Genomic DNA, 14925 nt, shown 5'->3' with positions numbered 1-14925 from the left:
TACGGTATCGAGCACTATTTTTTGGATAACCTTATTAAGACATATATATATATATATATATATATATATATATATATATATATATATATATATATATATATATATATATATATATATATATTTTCAGGATGTAGATATATGTATATATATATATATATATATATATATATATATACATATATCTACATCCTGAAAATATGCAAACAAAACTGTGTTTAGATAATTGATACTTCAAACTTGCATAAATAAATCTTAATATAACATAACTTGGCTTCTGAGAGCTTCAAAATGTAATGAATAAAATGCTAAAGTTGTTGATAAACAAGCAATTATTTTAATAATTAAATATGGTCATTTTAAATGAATTATTATGATCATTTAAAATGATTTCCAATATGTTTTTTTTTAATGTATAATTCTATAACTGGATGTAATAAGGAGTCAGAAAAAATACAAATTAAAATACAATTAATTTTGATGTTTTTAGCAAAATATAGTAAAAATGTATTTAGTTTTTTTTTTTTTTTAATTAATAAATATTTTTATTTTTAGGTAAGATAAACATAATACAATTTATCTCTAGTCTGGATGATTTAGTTCTTGTCACCCTGTTGTCCTCCCTTCATAAAAAAAAAGGCTGTCCTCACTCAAGTCCGCATGGAGCTGGAGGGGGCGTGGCCTCTAGCTCCGGCTGAAAATCGGGAGATTTTCGGGAGAATATTTGTCCCGGGAGGTTTTCGGGAGAGGCGCTGAATTTCGGGAGTCTCCTGGAAAATTCGGGAGGGTTGGCAAGTATGGTGGTCCATCACCCCGATCTACAGGTAAAAGCCAGTAAATTAGAATATTTTGAAAAACTTGATTTATTTCAGTAATTGCATTCAAAAGGTGTAACTTGTACATTATATTTATTCATTGCACACAGACTGATGCATTCAAATGTTTATTTCATTTAATTTTGATGATTTGAAGTGGCAACAAATGAAAATCCAAAATTCCGTGTGTCACAAAATTAGAATATTACTTAAGGCTAATACAAAAAAGGGATTTTTAGAAATGTTGGCCAACTGAAAAGTATGAAAACGAAAAATATGAGCATGTACAATACTCAATACTTGGTTGGAGCTCCTTTTGCCTCAATTACTGCGTTAATGCGGCGTGGCATGGAGTCGATGAGTTTCTGGCACTGCTCAGGTGTTATGAGAGCCCAGGTTGCTCTGATAGTGGCCTTCAACTCTTCTGCGTTTTTGGGTCTGGCATTCTGCATCTTCCTTTTCACAATACCCCACAGATTTTCTATGGGACTAAGGTCAGGGGAGTTGGCGGGCCAATTTAGAACAGAAATACCATGGTCCGTAAACCAGGCACGGGTAGATTTTGCGCTGTGTGCAGGCGCCAAGTCCTGTTGGAACTTGAAATCTCCATCTCCATAGAGCAGGTCAGCAGCAGGAAGCATGAAGTGCTCTAAAACTTGCTGGTAGACGGCTGCGTTGACCCTGGATCTCAGGAAACAGAGTGGACCGACACCAGCAGATGACATGGCACCCCAAACCATCACTGATGGTGGAAACTTTACACTAGACTTCAGGCAACGTGGATCCTGTGCCTCTCCTGTCTTCCTCCAGACTCTGGGACCTCGATTTCCAAAGGAAATGCAAAATTTGCATGGTTGGGTGATGGTTTGGGGTGCCATGTCATCTGCTGGTGTCGGTCCACTCTGTTTCCTGAGATCCAGGGTCAACGCAGCCGTCTACCAGCAAGTTTTAGAGCACTTCATGCTTCCTGCTGCTGACCTGCTCTATGGAGATGGAGATTTCAGGTTCCAACAGGACTTGGCGCCTGCACACAGCACAAAATCTACCCGTGCCTGGTTTACGGACCATGGTATTTCTGTTCTAAATTGGCCCGCCAACTCCCCTGACCTTAGCCCCATAGAAAATCTGTGGGGTATTGTGAAAAGGAAGATGCAGAATGCCAGACCCAAAAACGCAGAAGAGTTGAGGGCCACTATCAGAGCAACCTGGGCTCTCATAACACCTGAGCAGTGCCAGAAACTCATCGACTCCATGCCACGCCGCATTAACGCAGTAATTGAGGCAAAAGGAGCTCCAACCAAGTATTGAGTATTGTACATGCTCATATTTTTCATTTTCATACTTTTCAGTTGGCCAACATTTCTAAAAATCCCTTTTTTGTATTAGCCTTAAGTAATATTCTAATTTTGTGACACACGGAATTTTGGATTTTCATTTGTTGCCACTTCAAATCATCAAAATTAAATGAAATAAACATTTGAATGCATCAGTCTGTGTGCAATGAATAAATATAATGTACAAGTTACACCTTTTGAATGCAATTACTGAAATAAATCAAGTTTTTCAAAATATTCTAATTTACTGGCTTTTACCTGTATATGATCATGCAATAAAAGAGAATGCAAACTGAAACACAGATCACAATTTTATTGTGCATGGCTGATCCAAAAGTTTAAAGCATTTGTACGAAAGCAGACCTCTGCATACATACATGGTGGTGTACACATTGATTTTAAATAATTAAATAAATAAATACAATAAATAAATACATAAATAACTGAATAAATACATAAATAATAGAAGGCTTGCACATACAAATCCAAGTTGCTCTCCTGATCAAGATGTGCTTTCACACTTTTTAGTCCTTGTTTCATTCCTCCCCTTTTGATGCATATTTTGCTTTGTAACTGACATCATGTTGATGCTAAACATGTCACGGCTTGAACTGAAGTGGCCCACTTTTTCACCGTGTGAATTAGGATAATTTGCTCAGAAATTCCTCCTAAACATGTCTACTTTCTCCACATCGCTATTCAGGTCATCGGCAAACATTGTTTCGCTGTCGTCATTTTTTTTTTTTTTTTTTTGGCAAAGTAGTAGTAATTCCTGTTTACATTCTTTTAACCAACTGGAGAGGCGAGCGATGTCACGTGACCTGCAGTGATGCATTTCTGTGCGCTCGGATTTTTAAAAGGTGTAAACAGGTAACGCATCAAAGGGGGTAAAAAAAAAACCATTTGAAAAAGTGAACTATAAGTGTAAAAAAACACATTTGAGGACAGTTTTTAACTCTGCCTCTGGAAGTTGAAGGTGATGTGGCGGTTGGCAGCCCGCTGGCACATTTCCACCGGCATGCTGTCCTCCTCCGCAGTGCTGACGAACCAGTTTGGGAATTGAGCGGACATGAGGGTGCTGTTGCTCACCCCCGAGTCACGTTTGTAGAAGAGGAAGCGAACCATCTCGCTCTCGGAGTTGATCCTTGTCAAACTGTCGGCGTCCTCCAGCGTCTGGGGTGGGGTCAAGACAAGGAAGAGGTCAGCATTGTTTTCATTTTCATCACTTGATGGAAAAAACAACTATTTCCACGAATAGGCGAGGGCGGACCTACGTCACTTCCGCCTGCCAATCCCCTAGCAACGCGGTCGCCATATTGAATTCGTTGAAAACAAACCAGCTCACAGCGAACACAGCATTGACAGAAAAGGCATTTAACGAGGTTTCACGGCATTTTAAACTGTTCTAAATGGCGTATGATTATGTAAATAGTCTTTCCAGTGAGGCTAGGTTAAGATACGAGTTAAAATGTTCTGTAGTTGGATTAAACGACTGCCCTTACCGCCTTCCAGCAGATGCGTGGACTGATAATCCTACACAATGGCCGGACATGGAATTTGGAAATCTTTATGTCTACCTCACAAGCGCACCAGGTCGGTTGTTAGCTTCGGTTGTTATATAACGAATAAATCACATAAAAATGGTTAAATCACCCAAGGTATGTTGATAAATGATAATAAGGATGACACGGTGGCTACCAGTATCTGTATATTTATTATATCTGTAGAGAGCTCATTCAAATTCAGTTCAGTATTATGATTTATTATTTGCTGAATTACTGGAAATAGCCTTTATACCGTATGTTATTGTTGTGCAACAACAACAACTTCAGCTGTCGAACGTTATTCAGTAAAAATTCAACGGGTTCAACATTAGCATGGACGGTATAGCCAAGTTGTGGTTAAGAAGGTGGATTTTTGTTCCTTATATTTACCAGAAACGAAGTGATCCGAAGACACGACCCGGGATTTTGGGGGACTCCAGTGAGAACCGTCCTCGTTTTCCCGGTGTAAAGCTGCGAGCCATTTGTCTCATCTCTGTGGGCTTTTAGCACGCTTTGGCAGAACAAAATACGACCTTTGTTTCCCCTGTTTCCAGTTGTGGTTTGCACAACCAAAAACAACAGTTTTTTTGGCATTTTGGAGGCAGAATGACGGGTTTAATCAGCGCAGGTCGACAGGTTAAAGAGTAATGGCGACGGTTTGTTTTCAACGCCAGTCAGGTTGCTATGGCTCGAAGAACCCGTATGTAGCTCAGTTGCCCGGATGTCATTTCATTTTCATCACTTGATGAAAAAAACAACTATTTCCACGAATATAACTTAATATGAGACAGCTGTTAACTGTTAGTGTGCTAACGTTAGCATGCTAGCACGCTATCAATAAAGTGCTAACTTTTTTTTTTTTTATATCTCATTCGATACACCTTACGTAGGCTGACCATAGTGAAATCCCAAAAAGAAGACACATATATGCATGCTAAGGTCGGGACGAGGTGAACATTTGCCAATGATACTCGAACTTGATTTATAAATAATATATTTATTTAAATAAAGCATTTTTTCTCCTCTGTTGACAGCAGTGTTGGCGCTAGGAATGTTCAAAATGGGGTCCCGGGGACCCCATCAAGTCAAACTGTTGACGTTCTCCAGCGTCTGGGGTGGGGTCAAGACAAGGAAGAGGTCAGCATTGTTTTCATTTTCATCACTTGATGAAAAAAAACAACTATTTCCACGAATATAACTTAATATGAGACAGCTGTTAACTGTTAGCGTGCTAACGTTAGCATGCTAGCACGCTAACAATAAAGTGCTAACTTTTTTTTATTTTTATATCTCATTTGATACACATACCTGCCAACTACTCCGGTTTTCCCGTAATTAGTGCGGTTTTCATCAACCTATTCCGGGTTACGGTTGCAGTGATTAAAAAATACGGTTTTTCATTAATTAAAAAAAAATATTTAAAGAAAAGTTTTATCCACGAAATCGCGTAACAACAATGACAATCGACACTGCTTCCCGTAACTTCCTATCGAGCCATTCCGAATGCCATGCGCGAGGCTATTTATAGCACCTGTCAGGTGCAAACACTGTTGACATCTACTAATCAGACAAGAAGCAAGGAATGAATCAGAGACAGAGTTCAATTTAGCTCATGAGGAGACACGTGTTTTGGGTCCCTCTTTCCATTTTGAGAATTTGGAGTAATCCGTCGTACCCTACAGAGCCGAACTTATAAGGATTACTTTTGTCTTTGTTGTAAGATAGTGGTTCAATGTATTATTGTGGTACACGTCACTTCTACTGGAGGTTTTCCCCCCAGTGGAGATGTCTTGCCTGATGCCTCCACAATAACCCACTATTACTTCTCACAACTTTAGTATGGAGTGATCGCCTAGTGGCGATAACTCCCACACACTCTCACGTTCATACCTTTCACACTTGTTTTACGGAGGTTTCAGTACTTGTGGACTCCGACGTCCTTATATGGCCTCTTCTGTTTTAGAATTGTCGGTTTTTACGTGGACTCCGATGTCCTTAATTTGGTTTATTTTCAATGTTGAATCTTACGGAAGTTTCATTCTTTGCGGACTTCGACGTCCTTCTGATTTGTAGGCCTTTTTACCTGTTAGAGCCTAGGATTTACAGGGTTTGTTTTTGCGTCGTAACCCTTAGTCACACGCTTTTTGTATGCGTCGTAACCTGCCAAGCACGAGGCGCCAGTTGCCATTGTTTCCAAACGAGCGAACGATCATGGAATCGCAAACGAGTCTTAAACCGAAAAGAAGACTGCAGTCATTCCGTGAAGAATATTCAAAAGCCTATCCGGGAATAATTATCCGTTCCAAAAAGGGTGAAAACTACGCGAATTGCACCTTGTGCAGACAAGATTTTTCGATCGGACACGGAGGAATTAGCGAAGTAAAAGACCACGTTGGGACAAAAAAACACTAGTCTAATGCCGTTGCTAGCGATACAAGTGGAAAACTTTCAACATTTTTCGTCGCCCAAACAGATTCTTTGGATGTGATAAATGCCGAAGTTGTATTTACGGAGGCAATAATTGAGCATGGACTAGAATAAATGTTCAACTGTTAGCAGGTTAACGTTAGCATGCTAGCATTACAGTGCGAGTTTGAGATAGGCTCCAGCACCTCCCCGCGACCCCGATAGGGACAAGCGGTAGAAAACGGATGGATAATTGTCTATTTACCTCCAAGTGCAGAGTTGGCCTGTCGCCGTCCTGGTGGCAGGACAGGTAAAGACTTGTGCCCTTGATGCCCAGAGCCACTGGTCGGGCCTCGGTGTTGGCGGACGGGCGCACGTAGGTGGACATGTTCAGGAGCACTGCAAGGACAGCAACAACAAATTAGAGCTAAATTAAAGCTAAATGGTGGTATTAAAACGGGTGTCAAACGTACGGCCCGCGAACAGGTTTTACCCGGCCCGCGTGATGATGAGTTTGCCAAGTATTGAAATGAGCTGCATTTTTTTAAATTATTATTTTTTAAATAATATTTATTTATTCATTTGATAGGGAAATCATAATACGGCTACTGAGAAAAGACACTTTTTTTTTGCCCCCCCTCCACCTTCAAAAAAATAAATAGAAATTACAGAAAAATAATAAAAGTAAAATAATAACACCCCATTCTACCCCCGTCCTACATTTCAGCAACAGTGGGTTGCAATGTACTGCCTTCCTTTTCACCACAAGCAGATAGAGAATCACAATAACTGAATAAAAGGAAGAAAAAAAAAGGTAACAACAAAAATAAAAATCAAACATACGTTGATACATACGGAGCCCCTAAAGGGACATGGGGGAAAAACATTTTTTAGAATGTCTTTTTTTTATTTAATTATTTTTTTTTAGACATGTATCTCGTGCGCACGAGAAACTTTTGATTAAGTTATAAAAAACAAATAATAATAAATGTCAATTTATTTTATTTTTTTTAGACATAAAAAAAAATGTGGTCTTATATATATAAAACATATATAATCTGATCTTAATACCAAAGAAGTTGAGGTCTTTACTCTCATCTTTGTTGTACCAGAGAGGGTGTTGTCCAAACCCTGGTGTTTGTACCACAAATGATGTGGTCAAAACTCTGGTCTTCATGCCTAAGAAGGTGAGATCTGTACTCTGGTCTATATACCACAGAAGATAGGGTCTATGGTCTGGTCTTTATACCACAGAAGATAGGGTCTATGGTCTGGTCTTTATACCACAGAAGATAGGGTCTATGGTCTGGTCTTTATACCACAGAAGATAGGGTCTATGGTCTGGTCTTTATACCACAGAAGATAGGGTCTATGGTCTGGTCTTTATACCAGAGAAAGACCACGTTGGGACAAAAAAACACAAGTCTAATGCCGTTGCTAAATTTGGATTTTAGCCACAAAAAGGTAATGACACCAATGTTATCTATTGGAATTGTTTAGTACTGTTATACTGTTAAAAGTGTTTATACTATTTATGCTTTCAAGTCCAAGTTGAAGAAATCTTGTTAAATGTTGACAGCATAACTACCAAAATACAGAAGTATGTCCTTAATATTTTTGCAGTGCTATTTCTGTTGAAAAGTTCAAATGATTACATTAGAGATGTGATGTGCCACTTTTCAAGTGTCTGATGGCTTAAATTAATTTTCATTCATTTTTCATATTTTGAATTCTTTTGAAAGGCTTACAAAAAAAACTACATTTGAATTGTAATTCCATGCTATTGACAGGACTATTAATTTTAATGAAGTTAGCTTACCATGTTTACAGTATGATAATTGTGATAGAAATGTGAATTTTAGGCACAGAATATTTTTTTACAATTGAACAAGGCAGTAGATTATACAAGCTTGGACAGAAAGTTAATAATGACACCAATTTTTTTTTTTTAATGGAATTGTTTAGTACTGTTTTACCATTTGTTTACTGTAAAAAGTGTTTATACTTTCAATGAACAAATTGAAGTCTTGTGAAAGGTTGACAGGATAACTGGCATTAACGGTCAAAATAATTTCAAACTATTGAAGTTAGCTTACAGAATAAACATGTCAATCAACCCATATGATTTTTGCTGTAATATTTTTGTTTTGAAAAGTCACTGTGACTGATAGAAAAGTGATGGTTTTAGCAACATTTTAACCTGTCTGAATGCAATCAATCATTTTGCGTCGGGGGGGCGAAGGAACCCCCCACCAGGACCCCGTCCTGGACCTACCGGGGCCCTCGGCCCCTGGACCCTGGCTACCAGGCTTCTCTGATTTCAAAAGTTGGCAGGTATGCAAACGGGGAACCCCCGTACCGAAACGGTTCAATACAAATACACGTACCATTACACCCCTAGTGCTCACTGTTAGCATTTCTGTTCAGCTTTGGCTCTTTTCAGCAAGTCACACAAAAGTTCTACTAAAATTGCATTTTGGTAGCGTGGACACACCTCTGCGGTGGCTGCTTCCTCCCTGCAGCGTGACGGCGTGCAGCTCCATGCTATCGTGGACCACCACCAAACTCTTCTTCTGGGTGTCGGCAACGCTGCACTGGTACTGGCCCGTCCTGCTGAACTGGTTGGGCCGAGACGGCCTACTCTCGGGCATGTTGATCACTGAGGAGAGGATCAAATGGCCATTAATAATAATAATAATAATAATAGATTTTATTTGTAAAAAGCACTTTACATTGAGTAAACAACCTCAAAGTGCTACAGTGTATTAAAATAAATAAATAAATAAATAAAAAGATATCAAAAATAAATACAATTAAAAACTAGAACAGCAAAATAGCTAAAACTAGTATGCATATATCTAAAAAAAATGATTTTTTAAAAACATCCACAGTCTGTGGTGCCCTCAGGTGGTCAGGGAGAGCACGAGGACACACCTCCACCACACTAGGGGGCGATACGCCGGCAAAAAAACCTACAGGCAGGTAAATGCCACTTTGTTCACTTCGAAAATTGCGTCAGTTACCTCTATCAGCGTATTTCGTCATTATCTACATAAGTAAGTGAAAGCTGAAAAATGTCCCTAAATTGGTTATTACGTAAACCAAAATATAAGACGACTTCCCTTTTCTTTAAGACCAAATCAAAGACCAGACAACCAAAAAAATGGTTTTATTGAATCCTAACTCTCGAGATAACTAAATACAAGATGGTCCGTCTTTTTCAGACTTTTCATATTCATATTTGAAAACATGTCATCTTATATACATCGTAACCACACCGTAATGATGGGTTAGGGTTATTATGCAATGGTCGACATACCGGGCAATACTGTATGGATGTAAGCTAAGGACAAACTCAATCGTGCGAATGAAAATGTAATTGATTACCGCATTGAGTCGAATATAGGACGATCCGTATTATGTTCAGAAAATAAGGTATGCATACAAAATGCATCTTTTTTTGTGTGTGTTTGTTGTTATGATCACGTCCATAGACCACTCACTATAAGACGACTGATCCTTTGCAGACATTTTATCTGACAGGATTCCGTCTTATATACATCGTAACCATACTACCGTAATGCAGTGGTTGGTCGATATTAATGTAAACAAAGGGCAAACTCAAGCATGCAAATATACTGTTGATTAACTAATTGACCCGTACATGAGAACACCTAATTTTTTGTGTCCGTCTAGTTTCATGATCATGTCCATAGACCCCTCAATATAAGACGGCCTGTCTTTTTCAGACTTTTTATATTCATATTTGAAAACATGTCGTCTTATATACATCGTAACCACACCGTAATGATGGGTTAGGCTTATTATGCAATGGTCGACATACCGGGCAGTACTGTATGGATGTAAGCTAAGGACGAACTCAATCGTGCAAATAAAACTAATTGATTACCGTATTGAGTCGAATATAGGACGATCCGTATTATGTTCAGAAAATAAGGTATGCATACAAAATGCATCTTTTTTTTGGTGTGTTTGTTGTTATAATCACGTCCATAGACCACTCACTATAAGACGACCGATCCTTTGCAGACAATTTATCTGACAGGATTCCGTCTTATATACATCGTAACCATGCTACCGTAAGGCAGTGGTTGACATATCGGGCGATATTAATGTAAACAAAGGACAAACTCAAACATGCAAATATACTGTTGATTAACTAATTGACCCGTACATGAGACAAACTAATTTTTTGTGTCCGTCTGGCTTCATGATCATGTCCATAGACCCCTCAATATAAGACGGCCTGTCTTTTTCAGACTTTTTATCTGACGGGATGCCGTCTTATGTAAACTGTAGCCATGCTTAATGCAATATCGGGCAATAATAATGTAAACAAGCAAGCCAAAATTCTGTAGATAAATTGACTACAGTATTGACCCGTACATAAGACAACCTAGTTTTTTGTGTCTATTTGTTTCCTTGAACATGTCCATAGATCACTTAATATATGACCATCCGTCTTTTGCAGACTTTTCATCTAGGGGAGAAAAAAATGACCTTTTATGTTCTGGCACGATCGGTCCAGATATATGACAACTTATCTTTTTTCCAGGCACGTTTTTTTCCCAAATTTTATTTTGAAATTCCTATACACAACATATATATTAAAATATACATATTAAGCCCTGACTCATTGGTGGGAGAAGTCGTTTGGATGTCTAAATCAAAAAGGGCCCCTCAAATATAAGACTTTTTCAGACTTTTTTTCGACAGGGGAAAAAAAAACACTGTCTTATATACGGGTCACTATAAGGACAAAGAAAATATATGAATGTTTTAATAGTCTTGTATTTGACGAGCAAAAAATAAAAGATTCAGCAAATTAAAAAAATGTGTTTTTTTAATGTAAAAAATATACAATACATTTATAAATATAATGAATAAGTATAAATTATATGTATTCTTTAGAATATTTTTAAATGAAATAAATAACTATACAAATCAATATAGTACATTTTAAACATATATATATATATACACAACATATATATTAAAATATACATATTAAGCCCTGACTCATTGGTGGGAGAAGTCGTTTGGATGTCTAAATCAAAAGGGCCCCTCAAATGTAAGACTTTTTTTCGACAGGGAAAAAAAAACACTGTCTTATATACGGGTCACTATAAGGACAAACAAAATATATGAATGTTTTAATAGTCTTGTATTTGACGAGCAAAAAATAAAAGATTCAGCAAATAAAAAAATATGTGTGTTTTTTTAATGTAAAAAATATACAATACATTTATAAATATAATTAATAAGTATAAATTATATGTATTCTTTATAATATTTTTAAATGAAAAAAATAACTATACAATTCAATATAGTACATTTTAAACATATATATATATATATATACACAACATATATATTAAAATATACATATTAAAAAATATATATATTTAAAAAATATATATATGTATATTTATATATACATTGCAACTGTTTCTAAAAATCACCTGTAAGCTTTTTTATTTCCCTTTTGTTATGTTTTTGTTTATTTCAATAGTGTTTTTAGAACGTGCGTTAAAAAGACACAAAAAATGTGTTAACGCCAACACTGCTTGACTGTATAACAAAATAAGTCACACTTATATTCTGTAACATGCACTGTTTTGGAAAAAAGTGCATAGGTAGAAATATTCAAAATAACCTCTTGTATATAATCTAAACATAAATAATGCCTCAAAACAAGTTAATTAAATTTAAACAAAAACAGCAGACGAGCTCTCGCCCTAAATATATATACATATATTAAAAAAACTATTTTTTTAAACTGTTTTTTTTAGATGCGCAGTGTTGACAGAACCTTCATGAAAGCCAGATTCGATATGATAGATACAAAGTGCCATTTGTAGCCTAAAGCTATTTTTTCATTGGTTTTGGCATACCGTAAAAATATAGTGACCACATTATTATTAAATATTTCACTCTTTTACTTTGTCACCTGTTAGGACAAGCCAAGATGAGGATGTTTAGTTCAGTCGGCTTACATCGGACAGGTTTGAGCATCTTTGCTGTACAAAATGTATCCTTTCATTTTGACTGTATGAATGATTGCTAACAAAGCGTACCTTCAACAACGTCCTCCATCATGATGCTGAGGAAGTTCTCCTCCGAGAATTCGGTGCCCAGCGCCGTCTGGCAGCTTTTGCCCTTTAACCTCTCCATGGCGACCACCAGGTTGACCACGTGCCTCATGGTCAGGGGGTGGCGGGAAACCTCCAGGCCCAGTCCGGCGGGCAGCTTGTTGCATGTCATCTCAGCGGACATCTTTGTTCTTTCTCTTGAGTATATTTTTGGTTTCTGCAGAAGATCTCAGCTCGCGTCGCTTCTGTTCTGCCTGCGTGTCGAGACGTGAAGGCTTTTATGCACCTTCCACTCCTTACGCTGCAGGGAATTCCCCCGCAGACGCAGGAAGTGGCCAAGTCTGTGTGGCAATACTGTACTTCGTGCAGCGTATAGGATGATGATGTGCAACAGGAAGTCAATCAGAGATGGATAACAGCTCAGGAATGATGATTATCCGATGAGAATTTGCCATAAAGATAAGACTTAGACTTAGACTTAGACAAACTTTAATGATCCACAAGGGAAATTGTTCAACACTGTAGCTCAGCTACAATGATGGAAAGGACAATGCAGGTATAAATAGACTAATATAGCGATATAAATTATAACATATATACGAATATATGCATAATATGTGTACAGTATATTATATATACAGATATATTATGCCTATAACCAGAGGTGGGTAGTAACGCGCTACATTTACTCCGTTACATCTACTTGAGTAACTTTTGGGATAAATTGTACTTCTAAGAGTAGTTTTAATGCAACATACTTTTACTTTTACTTGAGTATATTTATAGAGAAGGAACGCTACCTTTACTCCGCTACTTTTATCTACATTCAGCTCGCTACTCGCTACTAATTTTTATCGATCTGTTAATGCACGCTTTGTTTGTTTTGGTCTGTCAGACAGACCTTCATAGTGCCTGCGTTTCAACAAATACAGTCACTGGTGACGTTTCACTCCGTTCCACCAATCAGATGCAGTCACTGGTGACGTTGGACCAATCAAACAGAGCCAGGCGGTCACATGACCTGACTTAAACAAGTTGAAAAACTTATTGGGGTGTTACCATTTAGTGGTCAATTGTACGGAATGTGTACTGTACTGTGCAATCTACTAATAAAAGTTTCAATCAATCAATCAAAAGTGTGAAGGAAAAAAGACCCTTTTTTATTTCAACCGTACATCCCGTCAAAAGCCTAAAGACTGACTGCACAGTTCCTGTCTTCACAATAAAAGTGCCGCTCCATCGCGCCTGCGCTTTCAAAACAAGAGTCTCCGAAAGCCAGCGCAAACAAGCTAGCAAGCTACGGAGTTTGCCGCCAATGTATTTCTTGTAAAGTGTATAAAAAACGAATATGGAAGCTGGACAAATAAGATGCCAAAAACCAACCACTTTCATGTGGTATTAGACAGAAAGGAGGAACTTTTTTTCTCCTCCATTTGAAAACGTGGACGCTATCATCACTACTGTCTGATTACAATCAATGCAAGTCATCAGAATCAGGTAATACACCAACTTATATTCTTGTCTTCATGAAAGAAAGGAATCTATATGTGTTAAACATGCATGTATATTCATTAAAACACCTTTAACATGTAAACAAAAACGGCAAATAAATAAATATAAATTATATACTGTATATATATATATATATATATATATATATATATATGTATATGTATATATATAAATGTGTGTATATATATATATATATATATATATGTGTGTGTATATATATATATATATATGTGTGTATGTGTATATATATATATATATGTGTGTGTGTATATATATATATATATATATATATATATATATATATATATATATATATATATATATATATATATATATATATATATATATATATATATATGTTACTCATCAGTTACTCAGTACTTGAGTAGTTTTTTCACAACATACTTTTTACTTTTACTCAAGTAAATATTTGGGTGACTACTCCTTACTTTTACTCGAGTAATAAATCTCTAAAGTAACAGTACTCTTACTTGAGTACAATTTCTGGCTACTCTACCCACCTCTGCCTATAACATACAGTATATACAATATACAATACATAACAATGACCATGTACAATATTACAGTATATGTGACAGCAGCAACATAAAATAGAGAGTAGATCCAGCAGAAAATAGACATTAAAAACAAAGAAAAGTACCGGTAGATGACGTGTCAGGTGTCAGGTAATAGACAGATGTCATCTATTGCTGTATGGCCAGTGATTATACAGCTGGATGGAGAGTGAAATGAAGGATGCCTTTTAAAAAAAAAGAAAAAAAAAAAAAAAAAAAAAAGATTGTTTTTGGCACTTTTTTATGTTAACTGAATGGGAAAAAAACAACCTCAAAACAAGTAATCGCACTTTTGACAAGGAAAAATTATTTGTTTATTGCATTCATTTTGTATTTTATTATTAAGATTATTAGTGCTATTATTATTTTAAAGACTTGCGTAAAACAAATGCAATTGTAGTTATTATTTATTGTCAAAATACTTAATTGAAACAACTAACTAACACATAATAATATTCACATTTGTAATATTATTCAAAACCGGGGCTCGTTTTCAATGAGAGCCATCAATCAATCAATCAATCAATGTTTATTTATATAGCCCTAAATCACCAGTGTCTCAAAGGGCTGCACAAGCCACAACGACATCCTCGGCTCAGATCCCACCTAAGGGCAAGGAAAAACTCAAC

General features: G+C 36.7%; 1 protein-coding gene across 2 annotated transcripts; it reads right to left on the bottom strand.

The window, feature by feature from the left end:
* Nucleotides 1-2441: 2441 nt before the first annotated feature.
* On the bottom strand, nucleotides 2442-14443 carry il1b (interleukin 1, beta). 2 transcript variants are annotated; one of them, XM_061927679.1, is made up of 5 exons: nucleotides 14383-14443; nucleotides 12195-12463; nucleotides 8591-8755; nucleotides 6362-6495; nucleotides 2442-3319 (listed from the first exon to the last, which is right to left on the bottom strand). In XM_061927679.1, the coding sequence occupies exons 2-5, from the start codon at nucleotides 12391-12393 to the stop codon at nucleotides 3098-3100; spliced, it is 720 nt and encodes a 239-aa protein (XP_061783663.1). In that variant the 5' UTR covers nucleotides 12394-12463; nucleotides 14383-14443; the 3' UTR covers nucleotides 2442-3097. The 2 variants fall into 2 exon arrangements, with proteins under 2 accessions (XP_061783663.1, XP_061783654.1); XM_061927670.1 differs by having other exon boundaries at nucleotides 12195-12563; nucleotides 14383-14424.
* Between the last annotated feature and the right edge of the window lie 482 nt (nucleotides 14444-14925).

Source organism: Nerophis lumbriciformis, linkage group LG03 (genome assembly GCF_033978685.3).
Source record: "Nerophis lumbriciformis linkage group LG03, RoL_Nlum_v2.1, whole genome shotgun sequence".
NCBI lineage: Eukaryota > Metazoa > Chordata > Actinopteri > Syngnathiformes > Syngnathidae > Nerophis > Nerophis lumbriciformis.
The sequence above is the reverse complement of the archived record's forward strand: the minus strand, read 5'-3'. Positions and strand labels throughout refer to the sequence as shown.